The sequence below is a fragment of the Gigantopelta aegis genome, unplaced genomic scaffold (genome assembly GCF_016097555.1).
Source record: "Gigantopelta aegis isolate Gae_Host unplaced genomic scaffold, Gae_host_genome scaffold1917, whole genome shotgun sequence".
Classification (NCBI taxonomy): Eukaryota; Metazoa; Mollusca; class Gastropoda; order Neomphalida; family Peltospiridae; genus Gigantopelta; species Gigantopelta aegis.
The window spans coordinates 22,396-50,339 of NW_024537371.1; the positions used below are offsets into that span (position 1 = coordinate 22,396).

Genomic DNA, 27,944 nt, shown 5'->3' on the forward strand with positions numbered 1-27,944 from the left:
AGTTACACGTGTGTAAGTCTATAACAGGCTGTGTAAATTCGGCCCGTGGGTTTATTATTGTTACCTCGTCACCAACGTCCATGTCTGATAACAACAGCAACGCTTGAGCTAAAATGTCTGGATTCAGTTTTCTAGCGAACTGTGGGTTTCCTCGCTGGAATGGTAACAGCCTGCAATACAAGAACGGATCCTTTTACTCAGTCCACTCAGTTAGGTTAATTGAGACACGAGGACACTTATTGTATCTGCTTTTAATATTATATATATATATATATATATATATATATCTCTCTCTCTCTCTCTCTCTCTCTCTCTCTCTCTCTCTCTCTCTCTCTCTCTCTCTCTCTCTCTCTCTCTTTCTAGCTTTAAGACAACAAAAACACATTAAGACCATTATTCCACTTCCACAATTCATATATATATAGAGGTTATTACCAGTGTTTTTCGGTATCGTCAATATCATATATTAGGAATATAAATTGTATTATGCGAGCATAATACATTATTTTTATTCCTAATACATGATATTGACGATACCGAAATACACGAGGGTAATAATCTCTTTATCATATAAGCTCAAGCTTAATACAACGTGTTTTTGTAAACTGTACACGCAACTTTAATTCCAGTCCGCCATTACTAGATATTCAAATGACGTAGGAATATGTGGCGCGGTGTATTTTTGAATGGAAATGACGTCAAACTCGAATGACGTCATTTTGGATGTCCTTACATCAAAATAAAGTTATGCCTAACGTTTTTTTGTTTTTTTGAACGCTGGACAGCTTTCAGTGTCAAATTGCCATTGAAATGTTTTTATTTGATGACTATGAATGCATATGTTAATCATGGAGTGTCACCCAAGTACGTTTGCTTAAATGTCAATAAACCTAGTGCCGAGACCTCGACTAATTTACATCTAATTTGCAAAGTTATCAAATTCTTAAAGTATGTGATCTGAAAAATATCACATACTTTGATTGCACTGAAAATGTAAGATATTATATGATAAATATATATACTCACGGAAAAAAGTTCCTGTGCATCATTAAAATTTCAGTAGGACTTATATTTTTAAAATTTAAAAATATTGTAATTTACATAGATGTACTATTTATCTGTTAAAAGTAGGCCTACGGTGATCCTCTCCTGCCTTCTGAACCCGAAGTACTGTTTACACAATGTTTGGTGAGCCGTCGGTGACGATGTAACAGAACAACGTACTGATGTACGGTCATGGTCGTACTTTGTTATCACGTAATCGGTTGCATTCAGTTCTTTCACTGATTAGCATTAACTCAGAGATGCATTAGGATGTTAAACGTATCATTTCCAAATGATTCCATATTTGTACCCGCTTAATACTGACGATTTGCTGACGCGGTGTCACGTGTCGACTCCCTAAACATGGAAGATCCCTAGTACCCCTAAATTGTCGAGAACATCTCCGCAGATATTGCATAGTGTTCTGATGAACACCAATGAATACCAAAATTACTAGCAACAGCGTTTGTGCCATTCTAACCTCAATCATACCCATCGTTCGAAGGAGTCCATTTTCTGGGAGGCGTGGCATTACACTGACGACGATCAGATACCAATAAAAAATGTTTTTGTGAGTGATGAGGATCCATATAATAGTTTTAAAGTCCAATAATAAGAAAAATGACGTCAAACAGGAGCACGTGACAAAGAATGCTAGTAATGCAACTTGTGGTCACAAAGCATGAATAGTTCATGCAATTGATAGGACACTACAGGAATATCCAAAGGAGTGGTTACACGTTCATTTACTGAAATATTTATGACCAGATTTCAAGTAAATTATATGCAATTATTTGGTGCACAGGAACTTTTTTCCGCGAGTATATATATATATATATATATATATATATATATATCATAAATATCTTACATTTTCAGTTCAATCAAAGTATGTGATATTTTTCAGATCGCATAGGCCTACTTTAATAATTTGATAACTTTGCAAATTATATGTAAATTAATCAAGGTCACGGCACTAGGTTTATTGACATTTAAGCAAACGTACTAGGGTGACACTCCATAATTGGCGTATGCATTCATAGTTATCGAATAAAAACATTTCAATAGCAATTTTACACTTAAAGCTGCCCAACGTGCAGAAGAAAAAAAAGTTACACACTAGTTTATTTTCATGTAAGGACATCCAAAATGACGTCATTCGAGTTTGACGTCATTTCTATTAAAAAAGAGACGGTGCCACACATTCTTACGTCATTTGAATATCTAGTAATGGCGGACTGGAATTAAAGTTGCGTGTACAGTTTACAAAAACACTTGTATTAAGCTTGAGATTATATGATAAATACATAAATATGATATATACATTCATTACCTTTTGACATCATTAGGATTGAACTTTGAAAAATCTCTCCCCCTCTGCATAATTCGACCAATGGCAAGGTGTCTCGGGTCATCGTCATCAAGGTCAAGGTCATCCAGCGTGGCGTCAAAGAGCTAAACAAAACGATAAGTAAGTTTCAATTTACCAATATGTCTTCTTTATCACTACTGCCGTAGATTTGTGGCTTTATTGTCACATATTTAGTTTTATTGGCATCGTGTTAGTACTACTAATAATAAAAAAACTGCGACACTAACTTTACAAATGTGTTAATTAAAATATATAATGACATAACTGCTTGGGCAGACTCAGCTAATCCTGTAGAAAAGGGAAATAACTACGTTCAAGGGTTATAACAGTTTTCAAAATGACCGAATGAGTGATACCCCAACACGAAGATAAGCACACCCAAGGTAAGGACAATTCCCCAAGTACCACCATCACATAACATGTACTAGCTGTGCGTAGCTTATACTGTCATCATCATGTATTTGATGTTGTTTTACATAAACATAGGTTTTATTTGCTTTTCATTTGCATTTCATAGCGTGGGCGGGAAGTAGTCCAGTGGTAAAGCGTCCGCCTGATGCACGGTCGGTTAAGGATCGACCCCCTTCGGTGGGCCCATTGAGCTATTTCTCGTTCCAGCCAGTGCACCACGACTGGTATATCAAAGGCCGTGGTGTGTGCTATCCTGTCTGTGGGATGGTGCATATAAAATATTCCTTGCTACTAATGGAAAAATGTAGGTTTCCTCTCTAAGACTATTTGTCAAAATGACCAAATGTTTGACAGTCAATAGCCGATGATTAATACATCAATGTGCTCTAGTGGTGTCTTTAAACAAAACAAACGTTTTCTTTTAAATAGCCAGCAATTATTTTCCTCCATGCATGGAGTTAATGTTTTGTTGTTATCTTAACCTACAGCGTCACCGTCGATGTCCTCAATGTCGTCCACGTCGAAGGCGGCGAATCCCGGACCAAGTCTGTTGATGTCGGCTGCCTGCAGCTGTTTTGGCGGTTTTAGAACCATCAGCCTCGTTCGGACAGCCGCGCGAAACGACGCGCTGCCACGACCCCTGGCGAGCATTTTACCTAGTTTACCGATGCTGAAAGGCAAAGAATCATAAATATGTTAAAGAAAAAGCGTATTGATAACATTTATTCAGCAGTTATAACATGGCTGAACATCATACTAATGTAGATGTTTAATAACACCAGTGACCCCATAAACGAGCGCATGCAATCTCCTTTTAACGTGTTTTCGTTGAATGGCATAAAACCTGTTTCTGTTGCTTCTGTTTCGGTCCTCCTGTTTCTATCTCTTCTTGCTCTTTTCAGTTATATATTTAGGTATAAATTGTTCACTCCAATACCAATTAGTTTTGGTAATAAATTATGTTTGATGGACGTTGGTTAACCAGTTACTGCTTGACGTCGACGACATGCTAATTGCAACACGTTATACACTATGATAGAAAAAATCTGCTTCCTCTACATTTAAAAGCAACGATTTCACAATTTAATTTTATTTTCATGCTTATATTGAGATTACCACATGACTTGCTTCAAAATGTTAGTCTCAGGCATTGTACGCGTTATTCCTGGTTACATCAGTGGAGGCAACACAGCAACAGTTTGAACAGACCAGTACATTTAATGAGGTGATGCAACTCTACCAGCTAGAACAATTGAATCTCGTGTTTTCTCTCTGGTGTGAAGCACGTCCTATAATGGTGAGTACAAACAAGTGGGTGGATAGTTGGAGCTGATCAGTATGAACCTGATGTAAACAAACTATGAACACTACGCAGTATCTAGCCCATCAGGGGGATCGGAAGCGGGAGGGGAGGGGGGGGGTAGGTGGGTGGCCCCTCCAGTTGCTGCCATCTTCCTACGTCTATGGTCGTCTTACCTGGACTCGAAGAGGTCGTCTGGCAACCCGTTGATGACGTCATCATCTATGTCATCTGGCGCCAACTCCCACGCGCTGTCGAAATCCGTCTTTGTCCACATCTTGAAGGGCCGCTTGCGTAGGTGCTGCATAATGAGCTTCTGCTGGTGCAGACTCAACCCGTCCTGGGGAAAGGGAGATAACCACATTCAAGGGATATAACCACAATCAACCGTCAACTCGGTATTCAATCAAGACGCTTATTAAAGACTAAGTTCATCCTGATGAACAGAGAAATAACCACATTGAAGGTAAGGAATATTTATCAACTGTCACTTAGCTCATTGCTCAATCAGTATCTTTATTAAAGAATTAAAAACTCTGTTCATCCTGAGCAAAAAGTAAATAACCACATTCAAAATGAACGAATGTATGTTTAACGACAACCCAGCACAAAGATAACCACATTCAAGGTAAGGACTATATCTCAACCATCACTTGAGCACATTGCTATTTATTGTGTACGCAGCGACTTGTGACATTCAAGGTAAGGACTATATCTCAACCATCACTTGAGCACATTGCTATTTATTGTGTACTCAGCGACTTGTGACATTCAAGGTAAGGACTATATCTCAACCATCACTTGAGCACATTGCTATTTATTGTGTACTCAGCGACTTGTGACATTCAAGGTAAGGACTATATCTCAACCATCACTTGGGCACATTGCTATTTATTGTGTACTCAGCGACTTGTGACATTCAAGGTAAGGACTATATCTCAACCATCACTTGAGCACATTGCTATTTATTGTGTACTCAGCGACTTGTGACATTCAAGGTAAGGACTATATCTCAACCATCACTTGAGCACATTGCTATTTATTGTGTACTCAGCGACTTGTGACATTCAAGGTAAGGACTATATCTCAACCATCACTTGAGCATATTGCTATTTATTGTGTACTCAGCGACTTGTGACATTCAAGGTAAGGACTATATCTCAACCATCACTTGGGCACATTGCTATTTATTGTGTACTCAGCGACTTGTGACATTCAAGGTAAGGACTATATCTCAACCATCACTTGAGCACATTGCTATTTATTGTGTACTCAGCGACTTGTGACATTCAAGGTAAGGACTATATCTCAACCATCACTTGAGCACATTGCTATTTATTGTGTACTCAGCGACTTGTGACATTCAAGGTAAGGACTATATCTCAACCATCACTTGAGCACATTGCTATTTATTGTGTACTCAGCGACTTGTGACATTCAAGGTAAGGACTATATCTCAACCATCACTTGAGCACATTGCTATTTATTGTGTACGCAGCGACTTGTGACATTCAAGGTAAGAACTATATCTCAACCATCACTTGAGCATATTGCTATTTATTGTGTACGCAGCGACACCAGGCCTACGTTCAGCCAGCGGTGGTTCACTAAACGTTTACTAACTATTTTCGCTGGCCATTCGGTTTAATGTGAAGCATAAAAACCTATCTCGCAGACGTTAGCGGCAGATGGCTGGCTGAACTTGCCCCAAATCCCAAGGACCTCAGGTCTATCACCGGGCTAGACCCAACTTCCTAAGTTTATTCATGTATGCACAATAAAGGCATTGACTAAACACCCCACTGCATGCTACTTCATTTAAATAATCTAACTGACGTCTGATTTACAGAACTGAATGATGGCTCGAGTGATGGACAACGAACTCTTAACTGTCAGTAAAACATGATAAACTCTAAACCGTTTGTAAAACATGATAAATTCTTAACTGTCAGTAAAACATGATAAAATCTAAACCGTTAGTAAAACATGATAAATTGTTAACTATCAGTAAAACATGATTCAAATATGTTAATCGTAGTTTATTTGTCTGTAAACTGGTTTTAAAATGCAAAACGCATACAAATTATTGCACATCACTAGAAAGACATGCCATCAAAAGTATTGTATGCATTTTATTTTGATTATCTAAACAGTCGGACAAAAACAGTATTAGCAACCAGGCCCGTACACAGGTGTTTGGTGTGTGTGGGTGTGTGTGTGTGTTTGGGTGTATGGTGGTGGGGGTTGCATACGCACCCGTCGCATTCCCCTCCCCTGCGTACAGGCCTGACAATAGCAACAGCAACAACACTGTTAAAATGTTAACTTAATTTTACCTTAATTTTCGTGATTACTTTAAATTACGGTAAAACATAAATCCGACGGGTTAATCACTACACCACCATGTCACCAACAATAGTCCAAGGTATACTAACATTATCATCATGGCACCAACAATAGTCCAAGGTATACAAACATTATCACCATGGCACCAACAATAGTCCAAGGTATACTAACATTATCATCATGGCACCAACAATAGTCCAAGGTATACTAACATTATCATCATGGCACCAACAATAGTCCAAGGTATACTAACATTATCATCACGGCACCAACAATAGTCCAAGGTATACAAACATTATCATCACGGCACCAACAATAGTCCAAGGTATACAAACATTATCATCACGGCACCAACAATAGTCCACGGTATACAAACATTATCATCATGGCACCAACAATAGTCCAAGGTATACAAACATTATCATCATGGCACCAACAATAGTCCAAGGTATACAAACATTATCATCATGGCACCAACAATAGTCCAAGGTATACAAACATTATCATCATGGCACCAACAATAGTCCAAGGTATACAAACATTATCATCATGGCACCAACAATAGTCCAAGGTATACAAACATTATCATCATGGCACCAACAATAGTCCAAGGTATACAAACATTATCACCATGGCACCAACAATAGTCCAAGGTATACTAACATTATCATCATGGCACCAACAATAGTCCAAGGTATACTAACATTATCATCATGGCACCAACAATAGTCCAAGGTATACTAACATTATCATCATGGCACCAACAATAGTCCAAGGTATACTAACATTATCATCATGGCACCAACAATAGTCCAAGGTATACAAACATTATCATCATGGCACCAACAATAGTCCAAGGTATACTAACATTATCATCATGGCACCAACAATAGTCCACGGTATACAAACATTATCACCATGGCACCAACAATAGTCCAAGGTATACAAACATTATCACCATGGCACCAACAATAGTCCACGGTATACAAACATTATCATCATGGCACCAACAATAGTCCAAGGTATACAAACATTATCATCATGGCACCAACAATAGTCCACGGTATACAAACATTATCATCATGGCACCAACAATAGTCCAAGGTATACAAACATTATCATCACGGCACCAACAATAGTCCAAGGTATACTAACATTATCATCATGGCACCAACAATAGTCCAAGGTATACTAACATTATCATCATGGCACCAACAATAGTCCAAGGTATACTAACATTATCATCATGGCACCAACAATAGTCCAAGGTATACTAACATTATCATCATGGCACCAACAATAGTCCACGGTATACAAACATTATCATCATGGCACCAACAATAGTCCAAGGTATACAAACATTATCATCATGGCACCAACAATAGTCCAAGGTATACTAACATTATCATCATGGCACCAACAATAGTCCAAGGTATACAAACATTATCATCATGGCACCAACAATAGTCCAAGGTATACTAACATTATCATCATGGCACCAACAATAGTCCAAGGTATACTAACATTATCATCATGGCACCAACAATAGTCCAAGGTATACAAACATTATCATCATGGCACCAACAATAGTCCAAGGTATACAAACATTATCACCATGGCACCAACAATAGTCCAAGGTATACAAACATTATCACCATGGCACCAACAATAGTCCAAGGTATACAAACATTATCACCATGGCACCAACAATAGTCCAAGGTATACAAACATTATCATCATGGCACCAACAATAGTCCAAGGTATACAAACATTATCACCATGGCACCAACAATAGTCCACGGTATACAAACATTATCATCATGGCACCAACAATAGTCCAAGGTATACTAACATTATCATCATGGCACCAACAATAGTCCAAGGTATACTAACATTATCATCATGGCACCAACAATAGTCCAAGGTATACTAACATTATCATCATGGCACCAACAATAGTCCACGGTATACAAACATTATCATCATGGCACCAACAATAGTCCAAGGTATACTAACATTATCATCATGGCACCAACAATAGTCCAAGGTATACAAACATTATCATCATGGCACCAACAATAGTCCAAGGTATACTAACATTATCATCATGGCACCAACAATAGTCCAAGGTATACAAACATTATCATCATGGCACCAACAATAGTCCAAGGTATACTAACATTATCATCATGGCACCAACAATAGTCCAAGGTATACAAACATTATCACCATGGCACCAACAATAGTCCAAGGTATACTAACATTATCATCATGGCACCAACAATAGTCCACGGTATACAAACATTATCACCATGGCACCAACAATAGTCCAAGGTATACAAACATTATCATCATGGCACCAACAATAGTCCAAGGTATACAAACATTATCATCATGGCACCAACAATAGTCCAAGGTATACAAACATTATCATCATGGCACCAACAATAGTCCAAGGTATACTAACATTATCATCATGGCACCAACAATAGTCCAAGGTATACTAACATTATCATCATGGCACCAACAATAGTCCAAGGTATACTAACATTATCATCATGGCACCAACAATAGTCCAAGGTATACTAACATTATCATCATGGCACCAACAATAGTCCAAGGTATACAAACATTATCATCATGGCACCAACAATAGTCCAAGGTATACTAACATTATCATCATGGCACCAACAATAGTCCAAGGTATACTAACATTATCACCATGGCACCAACAATAGTCCACGGTATACTAACATTATCACCATGGCACCAACAATAGTCCAAGGTATACTAACATTATCACCATGGCACCAACAATAGTCCAAGGTATACTAACATTATCACCATGGCACCAACAATAGTCCAAGGTATACTAACATTATCATCATGGCACCAACAATAGTCCAAGGTATACTAACATTATCATCATGGCACCAACAATAGTCCAAGGTATACTAACATTATCACCATGGCACCAACAATAGTCCAAGGTATACTAACATTATCATCATGGCACCAACAATAGTCCAAGGTATACTAACATTATCATCATGGCACCAACAATAGTCCAAGGTATACTAACATTATCACCATGGCACCAACAATAGTCCAAGGTATACTAACATTATCACCATGGCACCAACAATAGTCCAAGGTATACTAACATTATCACCATGGCACCAACAATAGTCCAAGGTATACTAACATTATCATCATGGCACCAACAATAGTCCACGGTATACAAACATTATCACCATGGCACCAACAATAGTCCAAGGTATACAAACATTATCACCATGGCACCAACAATAGTCCACGGTATACAAACATTATCACCATGGCACCAACAATAGTCCAAGGTATACAAACATTATCATCATGGCACCAACAATAGTCCAAGGTATACAAACATTATCACCATGGCACCAACAATAGTCCAAGGTATACAAACATTATCACCATGGCACCAACAATAGTCCACGGTATACAAACATTATCATCATGGCACCAACAATAGTCCACGGTATACAAACATTATCATCATGGCACCAACAATAGTCCAAGGTATACAAACATTATCACCATGGCACCAACAATAGTCCAAGGTATACAAACATTATCACCATGGCACCAACAATAGTCCAAGGTATACTAACATTATCATCATGGCACCAACAATAGTCCAAGGTATACTAACATTATCATCATGGCACCAACAATAGCGGTATACAAACATTATCACCATGGCACCAACAATAGTCCAAGGTATACAAACATTATCATCATGGCACCAACAATAGTCCAAGGTATACAAACATTATCACCATGGCACCAACAATAGTCCAAGGTATACTAACATTATCATCATGGCACCAACAATAGTCCAAGGTATACTAACATTATCATCACGGCACCAACAATAGTCCAAGGTATACTAACATTATCATCATGGCACCAACAATAGTCCACGGTATACTAACATTATCATCACGGCACCAACAATAGTCCAAGGTATACTAACATTATCATCACGGCACCAACAATAGACCAAGGTATAGTAACATTATCATCACGGCACCAACAAAAGTCCAAGGTATACTAACATTATCATCACGGCACCAACAATAGTCCAAGGTATAGTAACATTATCATCACGGCACCAACAATAGTCCACGGTATACTAACATTATCATCACGGCACCAACAATAGTCCACGGTATACTAACATTATCATCACGGCACCAACAATAGTCCACGGTATACTAACATTATCATCATGGCACCAACAATAGTCCAAGGTATACTAACATTATCATCACGGCACCAACAATAGTCCACGGTATACAAACATTATCACCATGGCACCAACAATTGTCCACGGTATACTAACATTACCAACAATAGTCCAAGGTATACTAACATTATCATCACGGCACCAACAATAGACCAAAGTATACTAACATTATCATCACGGCACCAACAATAGTCCAAGGTATAGTAACATTATCATCACGGCACCGACAATAGTCCACGGTATACTAACATTATCATCACGGCACCGACAATAGTCCACGGTATACTAACATTATCATCACGGCACCGACAATAGTCCACGGTATACTAACATTATCATCACGGCACCGACAATAGTCCACGGTATACTAACATTATCATCACGGCACCGACAATAGTCCAAGGTATACTAACATTATCATCACGGCACCGACAATAGTCCACGGTATACTAACATTATCATCACGGCACCGACAATAGTCCACGGTATACTAACATTATCATCACGGCACCGACAATAGTCCACGGTATACTAACATTATCATCACGGCACCGACAATAGTCCAAGGTATACTAACATTATCATCACGGCACCAACAATAGTCCACGGTATACTAACATTATCATCACGGCACCAACAATAGTCCAAGGTATACTAACATTATCATCGTCGTCATCATCATCATCATCGTCGTCGCTGTAGTTGTTTCGATTTCTCATAAGCGCCGACACGCAGTCCACCCCTGACGTCATCAGCTTGCCGAACGCCTTCGAACCTTTCCGGCGGGAAAACGTGTGACACATCGTCGTCGTGGTCGCGTTGCTCATACTTCCCATCATGCACTGCACAGACGAATCCTGACGAGAAGAGACGCCATGTTTAATTTTTTAGTGTATTGTGTACTTACAGGAAACCTACCCCACCAATTCACAAACTGGTTATGTGTTTCGCTTTATCAGTGGTGTATTTAGGAGGGTGAACGCTCGCCAACTATTTTGACTGGTATGATCGTCGTCTATCAAATCACATTTATTTAACGTTAGGAGCAAACACCGGTCTAGTGAGGGTCGCGATCACTGGTCCTCCTGACCATGGCTCTCAGTGGTGGTAATGATAAACGAGGTTGACATCATGAGTATTATTACACAAACAGATGGCACTATATGGGTAAACATAGACACGAACACGGTAATGGCATATACAGATATGATTATGCGTACCATTATACGTGAACATACAGGGTTTGGGGGTAATGTACACGAACAGCTGTGTTTTTAGGTAATGGTTTAAATATATAAAATTATGGGTAATGTTATATATAAAAAAATATGACCGATTTGGTAATGCTAAACACCAACAGAATATTATGGGTAGTTTTACACATAAAGGTATAGGAGGACCATTATAGTGTACAAAAACTAGATTAGATTGGCCGGGTAATACTGCACAGAGACAGATCAGATTCAGTCTGATTAAAATTAGCTCTACTGGTCTTCCAGTAGATCTAACAGCATTGCGTGGACTCCCATGTCCAGGTGACATTTCATCTATAAATAACAATTTAAATATCGACCAATTACACTTCGCCTTTTATAGCGTTATTCGGGAGAATACAAATTCTAAAAATATCGGGCGAGACTATTTATGCAATAGACGAACTTGGTCTATTTCAGCATTAAAAAAAACATGGGGGGGGGGGGAGTTCAATAATAAACTCTGGATTGTGTACTTGTATAAACAGATTTAATGGCTATACCATCACGTTTTTTTTTTTCGTTTTGAAACAAATTTTATATAAAATGCTATATGGAAATTAGTTTCCGGCATACTTCGTAATTCACCCGAATCATGTCGTATACCCTCGGCATAATCCCGAATGTTTTCAAATTCTTTTGAAATCACTGGCATGATTTTGCAAGTAAGGTTTTGATTGGTCGAATGAAAGGTCAACTGTACATGAGCTCCAACGGGGTTCTGTTAGATCCACAGGTAATAGTAATTAACCAGATGAGCTAATTTTAATTAAATTGGATCAATCAGATTATGCATAACTATATATAAACACGCAGGATTATGGGTAATGCTGTACAAAAACACAGTGAAGTACAAACATAGTGATTTAAGAATGTTATACATGTCTGTGCATAAATAACCAAGTGAAGTACAAACATAGTGATTTAAGAATGTTATACATGTCTGTGCATAAATAACCAAGTGATGTACAAACATAGTGATTTAAGAATGTTATACATGTCTGTGCATAAATAACCAAGTGAAGTACAAACATAGTTATTTAAGAATGTTATACATGTCTGTGCATAAATAACCAAGTGAAGTACAAACATAGTGATTTAAGAATGTTATACATGTCTGTGCATAAATAACCAAGTGATGTACAAACATAGTGATTTAAGAATGTTATACATGTCTGTGCATAAATAACCAAGTGAAGTACAAACATAGTGATTTAAGAATGTTATACATGCCTGTGCATAAATAACCAAGTGAAGTACAAACATAGTGATTTAAGAATGTTATACATGTCTGTGCATAAATAACCAAGTGATGATAAACATAAACAGAAAACAATTACGATTAATGTCAGACATACAATGGAGTCAACTCACTGAAAGTTTCTCGAATAAGTCGTCTGGATCTTCTGTGACGTCATCAGTGAGACTGTCGTCCGAGGAGTCGTCCGTCCATCTGTTTGTCATCACGTTAGAGATGTCGGTAAACAACTCCTTCATCTGCTCCCGGGACTCGAAACACGGGTTGTCTCGCATCAGGGGAGGAAACTCCACTACACAAGAACAACAACAACATATTACATTGGTGAAGAAAAGGAAACGTCTGTGTACCGACTAAGCACACTGAGTATTGTATTTTGATATCTAACAACTCTGGCGGCGACACATGGTCCAGAATGTCAAAATAAATCAACTGCCGTCACATAAGAAGGTTTTTCAAAGACAAGAGCACATGCCACAGTCTTTGATGTACAAGAGGACTGGTTAGATTAGAAATATAACCTGATAGGTCAGTGAGTGAGTGAGTGAGTGAGAGAGAGTGAGAGAGAGAGAGAGAGAGAGAGAGAGAGAGAGAGAGAGAGAGAGAGAGAGAGAGAGAGAGAGAGAGAGAGAGAGAGAGAGAGAGAGAGAGAGAGAGGAGATACAGAGTCGGAGAGGTACAAAGACAGAATGTGTATGAAAAACACACAGACAGATAGATAGAGAGAAAAACAAAAGTCATAGATACAGAGATAAGCGGACAGTAAGAAGTATACAGTGCCAGAACCACCACCAATACGAGGAAGGACACACAGTTTACAAACAGCTGCTTACTGTCTGAACCTTGAGAGATGTTGGGTAACATCCTGCCCATCTCCCTGAACATCTTGCCGATTCCGTTTCCCCCCATCGACTCTAGGACTGAGGACAGGCCCAAGTCGTCGTCAGGGATGTCACCCTGCTGTCTTCTAAAAGGTCCGCCTGGAGTCTCGTCTGACGTATCGTCGCCCGGTCCTCTGTCCGGTCCTCTGTCCGGTCTCCCGGGGCCTGTGTCTGCCGCGCCGTCGTCATCAAGAGCGTTAACACCTGCAGATGATTCAAGGAGTTGATTATATCAAATATAAAAACAACGATACCTCGGCACATTTGTAAACTACTGTTTGGTGTCAAACATGAGGTTATTTCGACATTTAGAATGAGAGAGAAAGAAGAGACAAAGAAAGAGAATCTTGAAGTAAATAGTATGATTTATAAAATATTAGCTTTTATTTGATGTAACTACCTGGTTCAACAGTTAATATTTGTTATAGTTTTATTGTCTGTTGTTGCTCGAATCTTAAAGATATAAAACATTAGTTCACAAATATAAAACACGTTAACCAAATTTGGTTTCGTTAATAATCAATCTTTGTTTTGAAAGTATCATATGTGGATTGAATTGTACTCCGTCTCTCTCTCTCTCTCTCTGTCTGTCTGTCTGTCTGTCTGTCTGTCTGTCTCTCTCTCTCTCTCTCGCTCTCGCTCTCGCTCTCGCTCTCGCTCTCGCTCTCTCTCTCAATACAGCTTAAGCCGCCATTATTTTTATGGGAATGGGATAAGATTCTTCTTATCTTTCCCCCGATATCACCTCACTTCACCGTGGGTCGTTTCGCTGGATTTCATTAGCACTCCATGAGTGACTATTTTATTACTTACTCAGTATGACATCCACATTGAAAACCCTATTAAACGCACAGCTGAACTATATTTTGAGCCAAATAATGCTATATCAATATCATATATTTAAGATAACTGTGAATTGAAATAGAGACGAAAAGTGAAATTTGACATGGCAGGATTAGTCTATTATGCCATCAATTCTTGATATCAGAAATACTAATCTTAATACAGAACATTATAAAGACATGTATATTTTATCAATACATTTTATAACATATTTTAAGGCAATGAACCTGTTTTGTATTCAAATATACAAAATGTTTACGTCAGTATGTTATGAGCCTATAGAGGTAGGTTCCAACGGATCAAATCAACTCCTATTGCCGATAATGTTAACGTTTACTAATAAATCTGATATAAGCAGCGTATCAACACATCCAGGCAGTACACAAATGAAACAAAGTGTGGCACATAACCTTTAACCTACCTGCAAGAAAATGGCTAGGGGTGGGGGTGGGAGAGGTTGTCACATACCATTTAAGAGATTTAATTAATAGCAACCCTCAGTTTTGCTGAATGTCGCTGAATAATATTTGCACAAATAATCAATGTCACATAATATTATTACTATCAATCAGAGCCGCAGCTGCTTTAATCCGTAAATATTTGACGGTGCAACTCGGACTTTGACATGGAACTTTATTATTTGGTACAATGCAACATTTACATATGGTATACCGCACTAGTAGTACGGCAACCATTTGCAAAGTAACATCCTGTTATAGATCTCCTATGGAGTGGCGGTCCTCCTGTTACAGATCTCCTATGGAGTGGCGGTCCTCCTGTTACAGATCTCCTATGGAGTGGCGGTCTTCCTGTTACAGATCTCCTATGGAGTGGCGGTCCTCCTGTTACAGATCTCCTGTGGAGTGGCGGTCCTCCTGTTACAGATTTCCTATGGAGAGGCGGTCCTCCTGTTACAGATTTCCTATGGAGTGGCGGTCCTCCTGTTACAGATTTCCTATGGAGTGGCGGTCCTCCTGTTACAGATCTCCCATGGAGTGGCGGTCCTCCTGTTACAGGTCTATGGAGTGGCGGTCCTCTGTTACAGATCTCCTATGGAGTGGCGGTCCTCTGTTACAGATCTCCTATGGAGTGGCGGTCCTCCTGTTACAGATTTCCTATGGAGTGGCGGTCCTCCTGTTACAGATCTCCTATGGAGTGGCGGTCCTCCTGTTACAGATCTCCTATGGAGTGGCGGTCCTCCTGTTACAGATCTCCTATGAAGTGGCAGTCCTCCTGTTACATATCTCCTATGGAGTGGCGGTCCTCTGTTACAGATCTCCTATGGAGTGGCGGTCCTCCTGTTACAGATTTCCTATGGAGTGGCGGTCCTCTGTTACAGATTTATGGAGTGGCGGTCCTCTGTTACAGATCTCCTATGGAGTGGCGGTCCTCTGTTACAGATCTCCTATGGAGTGGCGGTCCTCTGTTACGGATCTCCTATGGAGTGGCGGTCCTCTGTTACAGATCTATGGAGTGACGGTCCTCTGTTACAGATCTATGGAGTGACGGTCCTCTGTTACAGATCTATGGAGTGGCGGTCCTCCTGTTATAGATCTCCTATGGAGTGGCGGTCCTCCTGTTACAGATCTCCTATGGAGTGGCGGTCCTCTGTTACAGATCTCCTATGGAGTGGCGGTCCTCCTAGGACGAACACCTGGTAGTGAATCACGGAAGTAATCACGACTTCCTTACTACTAACTTCCTTACTACTCTGCCGTGTGCAGAGATACGATTTTGATAACGGAACTCGGTTTTGTCATTCAAATTTACTTTAAGTAGACCAACACAGCCGTATAAACATTCATCTGAAGAAAAAGGTTGCGTTATTATCAGGATATCGGCAACACATACATGTTGTACACATAGTAAAATAAGTATTTAAAGGTAGACTGTATTTTAAAAAAAACAACGATTTCCGTGATAGGCCTATGGAAACTGGTCCACATGAGGCTTAAAGCATTAATACGTTTTTCGTTTTATCCTTCGATATACATGGTTATCCCCTAAGGAAACACACATACCCCGTTTTACTAATTTATCACTTAGAAAATATATATACCAGGGTAATAACAACTTGCTTCTAATATCAAGTAGGTAAACCCATTTATAGTAACGATGAGACTGCATCGTATTTCCAAATGGAAATTGTAACTCTCATTTCCAAAGCAGCATCAACTATATTAGTGTTACCTGGCAACTAAAGATAGATTTAATGTGTTGCCTACTTTAGTACAATTCAAAGAAATACAACAATACAATACAAAGACCGGCTGAAAAGTCGTGACTGGTTACCGTGTTTACCAACATCGCAGTGCGATTAATAACATTCATAGTGATATATTGTCATATACCGGTTGCCAAGGCAATGTAATAAACAGACGAATCGTTCACTGACCTAGGACAGGCGCAGTGACCGACGTCTATTATATACACGCGACATCAAGTAATCCATATTACACAACCAACAGTGCAGCGTTAACGACCATCTCTGATGTAGAGTGTTTAACATGCGCACCAGTCGAGGTAAAAACTGGACAAGCCGTGTAAACTTCCCATTTGTTGACACAGTTTAAAAAGTGAAATCATTTCCATATACATTTCTTTGTCTGGCCGGGATATGTTGTTTTTGTACCGGGATGTAAGCCGTAATTAGGTTCTCATTAAAAAAGACATTTAAATTGATTAGAAATCTATTTTTTTGAGAATACCATATATCTTGTAACTCGTTGTTTTAAAACGATTCGAACTTGTTTTCTTTTATTAGATTCCTTTTGAAGCAAGTCTTTGAAAGATACATGGTATCTAACAGTAATTTGTCTATACCAATTCACAGTTACTACATTTTAACTAGACGCTGATTAAACTGTGTGATGACATAAATATTATTTTCTCTCTTCATTTCTCTATAACACACACGTGTTTTGATCTCTGTGATAAAGGACCTCAACTAGTTGTCCTTTAGATCTGCTGAGCGGTGCTGTAACAGATTCATTACTTCGTTAGTGTGTGACCTAAACGTGTGAACTTAAGACCTGCTCATGTATTCACATAGCTCACAAACTGATGTATGAGTTCGCACGCTGACTGCTGTTTGAAGTACCACACATAAAGATCTCAACTTAATTGATAGCATTAATGTTTTGAAAGCTTTCAAATTGATTATCGTGATTTCCAACGGCCCTCGGCAAAAATCACAACATATAACATTCATTCTGGTTACTGCGCATCAGTCTGCGCAATGAGAAGAACACCAAGAGGTAAACAAACATAATTAATAACATCACGTGATTACACATTTTAAAGGTGCACAGTCTGGTTTTAGCACGGTCCACACTAACATCTCACAAGATGTTCTCAACCAGCGTCCTATTACTGGTATATTAAAGGCAGTGGTATGTCCTGTCCTGTCTGTGCATTTTAAATATCCATTGCTGGTCATACAAAGATGTAACTTGTTTCTTTTGAAAACTGGTAGGATCATCAAAATTTAATGTATGACATCCAATAGCCGACGATCAATATGCTCTAGTGGTGTCGTTAAACAACCACTAACGCTATTTCATAAGAGTCAGTTAATGTGCAGCTAAAAGGTTCTATTTTATTTTAGTTTAAAAACAAAAATATATATATAATTGGCTAGCAGTGTGTTGGAATCACGTGCGCCACGCGAAGTTTCTACAAAACTTATACCATCAACGTCAGTATGAACATGAACCTAATTATCATATTTTATTCATTACTTCCTTATCATTATTCATTGCAAGTGCAGTCGTCATATCAAACATAGATAATAATTTGTTATCTTATCATCCACTTTTGGATTACTTTACATATGTCATACTATTATTTCCTGATAGGAATTCGAAGTTCAGTCTATCAAAATTGTCTCTATCTAATTAGTAATGTTTAAAGCCGCACACCCTAGTTCCATCCAGCGAAAATAAATTATAATTTGGTTAATCTACAAACTTGTAACACACTTAAATCACGTTTTTATCAAATGGAGTGAAAAAGCAGGTTTTATATCGATAAATACCATGGGAATCCCCATGTCCCAATTGCTTGAAATAATTTTGAAAGTTTGTATTCTGATGTCACCGGTAGATGTCGCTCGAAGCACAACAATGCCTACGTCACGACAAATTTCACAGACTTGGGGTACGTTCTTTTCACCTCTCCTGGACATGTTCCAACTGTTCTGTCCTGGTTGTATCCCCTCTCCAGATATCGTAGGACTTAGCAAAATTATTGGTTTTAAGGGTTTGTAACGTTTTGTATTGAGATACTTACTTGTCTGAACTTTATTGTTACTGAAAATGTTCACGAACTGTGAAGAAAAATCTCACAAATCACAAATGAACAACAACAAATCGGATGTTGATTGCGCGAACCGTGCACGAGAAAACAAACCGAACCAAAATGATAACGGTCACGTGGTATACCAACGTCTGTGACATTGAAATGGAAATATCCCGTCTAAAAATAGATTAGACCTTGTCTGCTCAACGGCCTTACCTCCCCTGCCCAGTCACTCCAGTAAGGTACGACTCTGATTTCGGCTATTTCTCGTTCCAGCTAGTGCACCACGACTGGTACACTAAAGGCCGTGGTATTTACCATCATGTCTGTGGGATGGTGCATATAAAAGATCCCTTGATGCTAATCGAAAAGAGTAGCCCATGAAAGTGGCGACAGCGAGTTTCCTCTCTCAATATCTCTGTGGTCCTTAACTGTATGTCTGATGCCATATAACCGTAAATAAAATGTGTTGAGTGCGTCGTTAAATAAAACATTTCCTTCCGTATCGTGTACGTCTCGTCACTGTCTCGTGTGGCCTAGCGAGCGTTTTCCCCATCTGTCAGTCTGAACTCGGCCCATGTGTCACGTCAGGGATCGAAATATTGGCGTGCCCGGCTCCACGTCAACGACCTCGTGCTTTTATCACGGTGCAATACGCGCCACACTCCGTCTATGTTGGCAGACATCAACTAACGGCACAAGGAAACAATTAAGTTTTTATTCTGGCGTTATACAGCTTTCTAACCCAGAAGCCGTAAACACGAATTCTCGCTTATCTCTGTAGATTTTAAGCAGTTATTAATTTTACAGATCTAAAAACAATTCTTCAACGAAGCATAAATCACAAACATATAGCAAACACAATAATAAAATACTTAATTAATAAAAAAGAAGAAGTTTGTTTTCTTTAATGGCACCACTAGAGCACATTGATTTGTTAATCATCGGCTATTGGATGTCAAACATATGGTCATTTTGACACAGTCATAGAGAGGAAACCCGTTACATTTTTCCATTAGTAGCAAGGGGTCGTTTATATGCACCATCCCACAGACAGGATAGCACACACCATGACCTTTGATATACTAGTCGTAGTGCACTGGCCGAACAAGAAATAGCCCGAAGCGCCCATCAACGGCGATCGATCCAAAACCGACAGCGCATCAAGCGAAAGCTTTACCACTGGGCTACATCCGGCCCCATATATAATAAATAATGTACAATAGCACTTTTCCCATCTGTTCAACCCAGTTGTGTATTTTGTGTGCCGAGTTGTCTTTTCTTTGACCTATTTATTTATTTATTAACTATGAAATGTTTTATATATGCATATTTAAACTATATTTATGAATTTATTTAGAATATTTATATAAATCACACGAGTCGCCTATATTCCAAGTGAGTCAACTAGTACACCAGTCACTGTCTGATACAATACAAGTCACTGGACAATGGTAGAAGGGAATAATGCCTTCTATAGTACACAGCTCACTCCTCCCATCTCTTCATACGAACACACTCCACAAATACATAAACACACGCACATATATACAAATACGAACACACTCACAAATACACAGACACGCACATATACACACAAATACGAACACACTCACAAATACACAAACACACAAATATACACACAAATACGAACACACACAAATACACAACCACATACATATACACACAAATACGAACACTCATAAATACACAAACACATATATACACAAATACGAACACACTCACACAAATACGAACATTCACACAAATACGAACACACTCACACAAATACGAACACACACAAATACACACACACACACATATACACACAAATACGAACACACTCACAAATAGACAAACACACATATACACACAAATGCGAACACTCAGAAATACACAAAAACGCACATATACACACAAATACGAACACACTCACAAATACACAAACACGCACATATACACACAAATACGAACACACTCATAAATACACAAACCCACACATATACACACATATACGAACACACACAAATACACAACCACATACATATACACACAAATACGAACACTCACAAATACACAAACACACACATATACACACAAATACGAACACACTCACACAAATACGAACAAACTCACACAAATACGAACACACTTACAAATACACAAACACACATATCCACACAAATACGAACTCACACAAATACGAACATACTCAACAAATACACACACACATATACACACAAATACGAACACACTCACAAATAGACAAACACACATATATACACAAATACGAACACACTCACAAATAGACAAACACATATACACACAAATACGAAACACTAACAAATACACAAACACGCACATATACACACAAATACGAACACACTCACAAATACACAAACACACACATATACACACAAATACGAACACACTCACACAAATATACACACAAATACGAACACACACACACAAATACACCAACACACACACATACACACAAATACGAACACACTCACACAAATACGAACACACACATATACGAACACACTCACAAATACACCAACACACACACATATACACACAAATACGAACACCATATGAGAACGTCTACAACTAAAAAGTAAAAAGAAAGAAAAAAGACACAAAAAAAGACCCCCAAACAAAACACACAAGCACCAACACAACAACAACAATACCCCCGTCACAATAACATAAAACAAAGAATAAAGTAAAAGAATACGAAACGCACAGTATTACTTTTATGTATTCTGGTTATCTTTTGATAGTGATCAACCTTTTGAAACCTGTTTTATGACAGACAGTGACCGTCCCGACATTTCACGTTATGACACATCCATCACTGACTAATACACATGACGTGTTATTTTTATACCATGCACGTTCTCGTTATTTTAGTGAAAGACAACTTAACCACCTTATGTAATCACTGGTTTGATAAAGATTGTGAGTTGTAAAGATACCCTTTGATTCAGTCATGTACAGAGTCAGTATGAGGGAGAAATAACTGTAGTTAGACGCGCGCCTCCAGTAAATTGATTGTCCACTATGTACTCGGTTTCTTTCTGTGCACAGTTCCGTGATTGGTATGCCAAATTTGAACGACGAAACCATTTTCAAAGTCGTATTTTCCCCCTTTTCCCACTTATGTTCGGGCTTATATCCAATTACGGTTCAAGCACGCTTTCCCGGACACACACCTCAGCTATGTGGGCTGTCTGTCCCTGACAGTGGGTTAATGGTTAGTTGTTTGTTGTTAGTAAGAGAGAAGTCGGTACAGTGGTCTTACACCTAGCCATTGAGTCGTTAAAACTCACTCGTGGTGGGAGCCGGTACCGGGATGCGAACCCAGTAGCCAACACCTTATGTCCGATGTGTTAACCACGACACCATCGAGGCCGGTAGCTGTATATCTGTTCAATGCAGAGTTATACAACTATTTTGGCGATATCACGACTTGTCCTATGAGTTACTGTCAAGCATTCCTCCGGTAAGAAGACTGCCACTTCAGAACAATAATCCTTACTCCGCCATAAAGACGACTGCCATTTCACAGAAACTATTCCTTACTCCGCCATAAAGAGGACTGCCACCTCACAAGACTACCCCTCACTCCGCCATAAAGAGGACTGCCGCTCCCAAGAGTGGTTAGACAAATCTAAACCTGTACAATGCAGAGTTCATTGACATTTAAATAGTTGTGTTGACATGTACTCGCGAATCGCTGCTAGACTATTAATTGCGTTAAGTATTACACACCACTTACAGCAATACAAAACTAAAACATACAGTTGTGAAGAACAGATGAGACATACGGTTACAGCAGTGAATAGCGTCTCTGCACTGCACAATGTAGAAGTGTGGCTACTTTGATTACAACTGTAGGATGATCACAAACTGTGATAATGTCGAGTGTTCACCAAGGCGGAGTCATTCACCAGTAGTTGTCTCAACGAGGAACATAGTGCACGGAAAAGATGAAAGAGCACTTACAAGGTGTACAAGATCCAAATAGGGTATATCATGAGACATCGTGTTAGTGAGCCTGCGTCACATCGGGGAACAGCGTCGAAATATTAGTCATAAATGTATATTTTTAAAATCCTTCAGGAGACATTGAATAGCATAACCCTGACGAAACGTGTGTGCCAGAATGGCAAGACATTGTTTGAAATGGGCGTTATACTAGTATTACTGTGCCCTGATTCATTTTTAATGACCACACCCGCCTATTTTGATCACGAAGCTAAATCTACTAAAGAAATTAAAAGAAAAAACCCAAAACAAAACAAGAGGAATAAAAATTAAAAAAAACAACAAAAAAAAAACAAAAAAAAAAAAAAAAAAAAAAACAAGAGGAATAAAAGAAATTAAAATGCTAACAAACCATTCCCATAAAAACAATGGCGGCTTAAGCTGTATTGAGAGAGAGAGAGAGAGAGAGAGAGAGAGAGAGAGAGAGAGAGAGAGAGAGAGAGAGAGAGCATATGGTTTCACCGAGAAGGTTCGAACTTAGGACCTGACACATATCAAGCCAACACTGAGTCACTCCCCGCTAACTTGTGATAAATCAGACTTTGGTTGTAAATATTGAATACATTAGGCTGTAACTGAGTATTTTGATAAATTAGACTATGACACTGTTGGTCTGTGAATGTGTTCGACCGAGGTTTATAAGGTTTAGAGTTAAGCCCATCTGTCATGGCGACCACATCGGCCCGTCCTCGCCGCCAGGGGGACGAGTCGGTGTATTAATTCATCAACGTTGTCAGCCTCGGGGCAGCAACATGCTTGGCATGTCACCGCTTTATAGCCGTCGCGACGACGCACAGACAGAATGCGCAGTTAAAAACATCACAGAACATTGTGGGTAGAGAATAAACTGGGAATTGACTATTCATGAAAGTGTTTTACACACTTGCATCAGATATTCACAAATAGTTGGGTATTCATACAACAGTATGCTGTTTTATAAACTGAAATACTTGTAATGGAAACGGTGTTTATTCAATTCCTGTTTTTATAGACTAATTTCAATGAACAGAGAGCTTACAAATCTGATGTACACAGTGTTGACTAGTTTTTAGACACTGCAGCATACGTTTCACCAGGGCTCGAACTTAAGAATTTGTCTCCCACGGCAATTTTTAAAAGAATTGCAATGTGTGAAACCGTCCACCAACGGCAATTTTGAGCCTGCTTATGTCAATGTTTTTAAAACTGACATTTGCAGCAAATAAACCTGACTGAAAGGCTATCTTGTTATATCTAGACGTCTTTTAAATGTGCAAATGTTAAATATTGGCAGATAACTAACTGAACGATCATGTAGATTGAAGGTAACAAGGTAAGAACACGACGCACATAAACTAACTGAACGATCATGTAGATTGAAGGTAAGAAGGTAAGAACACGACGCACATAAACTAACTGAACGATCATGTAGATTGAAGGTAAGAAGGTAAGAACACGACGCACATAAACTAACTGAACGATCATGTAGATTGAAGGTAACAAGGTAAGAACACGATGCACATAAACTAACGTTAAGGTAAACGTTTTATTATTGTCTTTACCGTTTCCAGTTTAGTAGACATTTTCCGCTAACCTGGAGTTGACGATTTCGGATTAACCTTCTCACGATTTCGCTGAATCTGCAATTTACATTAACCTGCAGTTACTGAGCGCCGACTTAAATGTGACCGTATAAAGCGAGTTTACTCATAAAACTAGCTTTACTGCATCAAGTCGTGATAGAAGCCAGTGTTTATGGAAGATAAATGCTTCACTTGCACCAAATCCTAATGTGGCCCCAGGTGCCGAAGGTGTTTAAACTTTATTAGCATTTATTACGGTCATCTGCTTAGTGATGCGCCAATACCTCAATTAGTTCCCTGAGTTGATCATTATTCTAATACTGCACAATTACACGTGACACAGGTGATGTTTCAAAATGGCCTTTTGTAATTGACGGGAGATATCTTTCTTTTCATTCATTCATTCATTCATTCAATCTCAATTTTGCTTTGTTTTTGGTTTCTTCATTCATTCATTTATTCGTTCGTTCATTCATTCTCCATTGTTATTTCGTTCTTCTTCAAATGTTTTGAACAGTAATATGCACGTGTTTAATCTACAGACATAAGGCGAAAACTGCTGAAGCACGATGGTATTACAAGAGCCGAACACATTGAGATTTAGTTACAATATTAGATCACATATTGGCAGCCAGACAAACCGAGGAACGGATGGACGGACGGACTGGTGGACGAACGTATCACTAGATAGCCCAGGTAGCGAGACATGCATACATACATATATACATACAGACATACATACAGACAGACAGACAGACATACAGACAGACAGACAGACAGACAAATATATTTCGAAACTCAAAGCTAAACCTAATATTTTACACCTAGTTACTACAATGAGTTATTATCAAAAAGCAATTATCTCCGAAATAAAACACAGCATGTTCGTCATATGGGCATCAGTATATTTTATATACATATTTACTGACAGTAGATATATGTTATATTTAATATACAATTATTAATATCTGTCGCAGTATGTGTACTTGTTATAATTAATATTCCTTGCATAGTTATTAGTTACTCACGGAGTTGGTATTTGATATATTTAATATACGTAATTATTAGTTACTCACGCAATTGGTAATGGTATCAAACATACATGCATATTACACCCAACGCCGGCGAAGCAGAGGACTCGTGGCAGGGGAGTGACTGGCCAGATAACTTTTACTCGTTTAAGTATTATAGGATGTATTATGTATTGTATTATAGGATGTATTATGTATTGTATTATAGGATGTATTATGTATTGTATTATAGGATGTATTATGTATTGTATTATATGATGTATTATAGGATGTATTATATGATGTATTATGTATTGTATTATATGATGTATTATAGGATGTATTGTAGGATGTATTATATGATACAAAGACTAAACTAAACTTTCTTAGAATGCTGTTAGAAGCATCTACGATTGAGACGATTAGCAGACAGTATAATCAATATAACTGACACGAACAGAGATGACGGTCTGTCGCGTAGAGACAGTCAAACATCGCTTGTGCCTGGAAACTAAATCTGAAACCTAGATATAGTCAAACAACGCTTGTGCCTGGAAACTAAATCTAAAACCTAGATATAGTCAAACATCGCTTGTGCCTGGAAACTAAATCTGAAACCTAGATATAGTCAAACATCGCTTGTGCCTGGAAACTAAATCTGAAACCTAGATATAGTCAAACATCGCTTGTGCCTGGAAACTATATCTGAAAACTAGATATAGTCAAACATCGCTTGTGCCTGGAAACTAAACCTAGATATAGTCAAACATCGCTTGTGCCTGGAAACTAAACCTAGATATAGTCAAACATCGCTTGTGCCTGGAAACTAAATCTGAAACCTAGAGACAGTCAAACATCGCTTGTGCCTGGAAACTAAATCTGAAACCTAGATATAGTCAAACATTGCTTGTGCCTGGAAACTAAATCTGAAACCTAGATATAGTCAAACATCGCTTGTGCCTGGAAACTAAACCTAGATATAGTCAAACATCGCTTGTGCCTGGAAACTAAACCTAGATACAGTTAAACATCGCTTGTGCCTGGAAACTAAACCTAGAGACAGTCAAACATCGCTTGTGCCTGGAAACTAAACCTAGAGACAGTCAAACATCGCTTGTGCTTGGAAACTAAACCTAGATATAGTCAAACATCGCTTGTGCCTGGAAACTAAACCTAGAGATAGTCAAACATATAAACTATTTCTTCTTTTCTTCCTTTTCTTCTTTGCATTTTTTTCTCCATTTTAAAAAATAAATATCTAAAGAAAAAAAATCTATATATGCAAAAGGAACGAAACTATTTTTAAAAAGCAAAAACAAAAAAGAATTACTCGTTTGTTTATAAAAGCTTACCGTTACAAATGAGAAAACTTATCACAAGCGCCCTGACTGCTTTTAATCCAATCTCCATTCTCTTGATCGCTTAACGCCTGAACTGGTCTGTCACCTTCCCGTACATAGCTTCGCCTATATCACCTGGACACACCTGGGAAGGAGATTGCGCGCATGCGTACCCTGCGTATCGTGACAAACTTGCAGGACGTGATATCGCTTCATGTGTAGTCTCTTTATCATAAAATGGCTAATTAATCTCTGCCACGAGTTCACACACAGTTACTCATAACCCCAGATACACTTACCCCGAGTAATAAGTGTACATTCAGTGTCTTGTACATCTGTGTGTGCGGGGGAGGTTAGGTCCCTCAATTGAAAGTTAAAGTTTTGTTTTGTTTAACGATACCACTAGAGCACATTGATGTGTTAATCATCTGCTATTGGATGTCAAACATTGGTAATTTTGACCCGTACATTTTTAAATAGTAGTAAAAGATATTTTATATGCACCATCTCACATACAGGATAACACATACCACGACCTTTGATATACCAGTCGTGGTGCACTGGCTGGAACGAGAAATGGTCCAATATACCAACCGACGGGGATCGATCCTAGACCGACCGCACATTAGGTGAACGCTTTACTAATGGACTAGGTCCCGCCCCCGTCCACCACTTGAA

The 27,944-nt window shown here is 38.7% G+C and overlaps 1 protein-coding gene across 1 annotated transcript in view; it reads right to left on the minus strand.

Moving 5' to 3' along the window:
- LOC121367211 overlaps positions 1-27,420 on the minus strand; it is a gene marked incomplete at its 3' end in the record, with an annotated part of 45,232 nt that extends 17,812 nt beyond the window's left edge. The window contains exons 1-8 of the mRNA XM_041491316.1: positions 27,279-27,420; positions 14,112-14,363; positions 13,395-13,570; positions 11,427-11,624; positions 4,304-4,467; positions 3,314-3,497; positions 2,378-2,499; positions 65-170 (exon numbers count right to left, since the gene is read on the minus strand). Of these exons, the coding sequence (XP_041347250.1) occupies positions 65-170; positions 2,378-2,499; positions 3,314-3,497; positions 4,304-4,467; positions 11,427-11,624; positions 13,395-13,570; positions 14,112-14,363; positions 27,279-27,336 (1,260 nt within the window). The remainder of the gene's footprint in view (positions 1-64; positions 171-2,377; positions 2,500-3,313; positions 3,498-4,303; positions 4,468-11,426; positions 11,625-13,394; positions 13,571-14,111; positions 14,364-27,278) is intronic.
- Between the last annotated feature and the right edge of the window lie 524 nt (positions 27,421-27,944).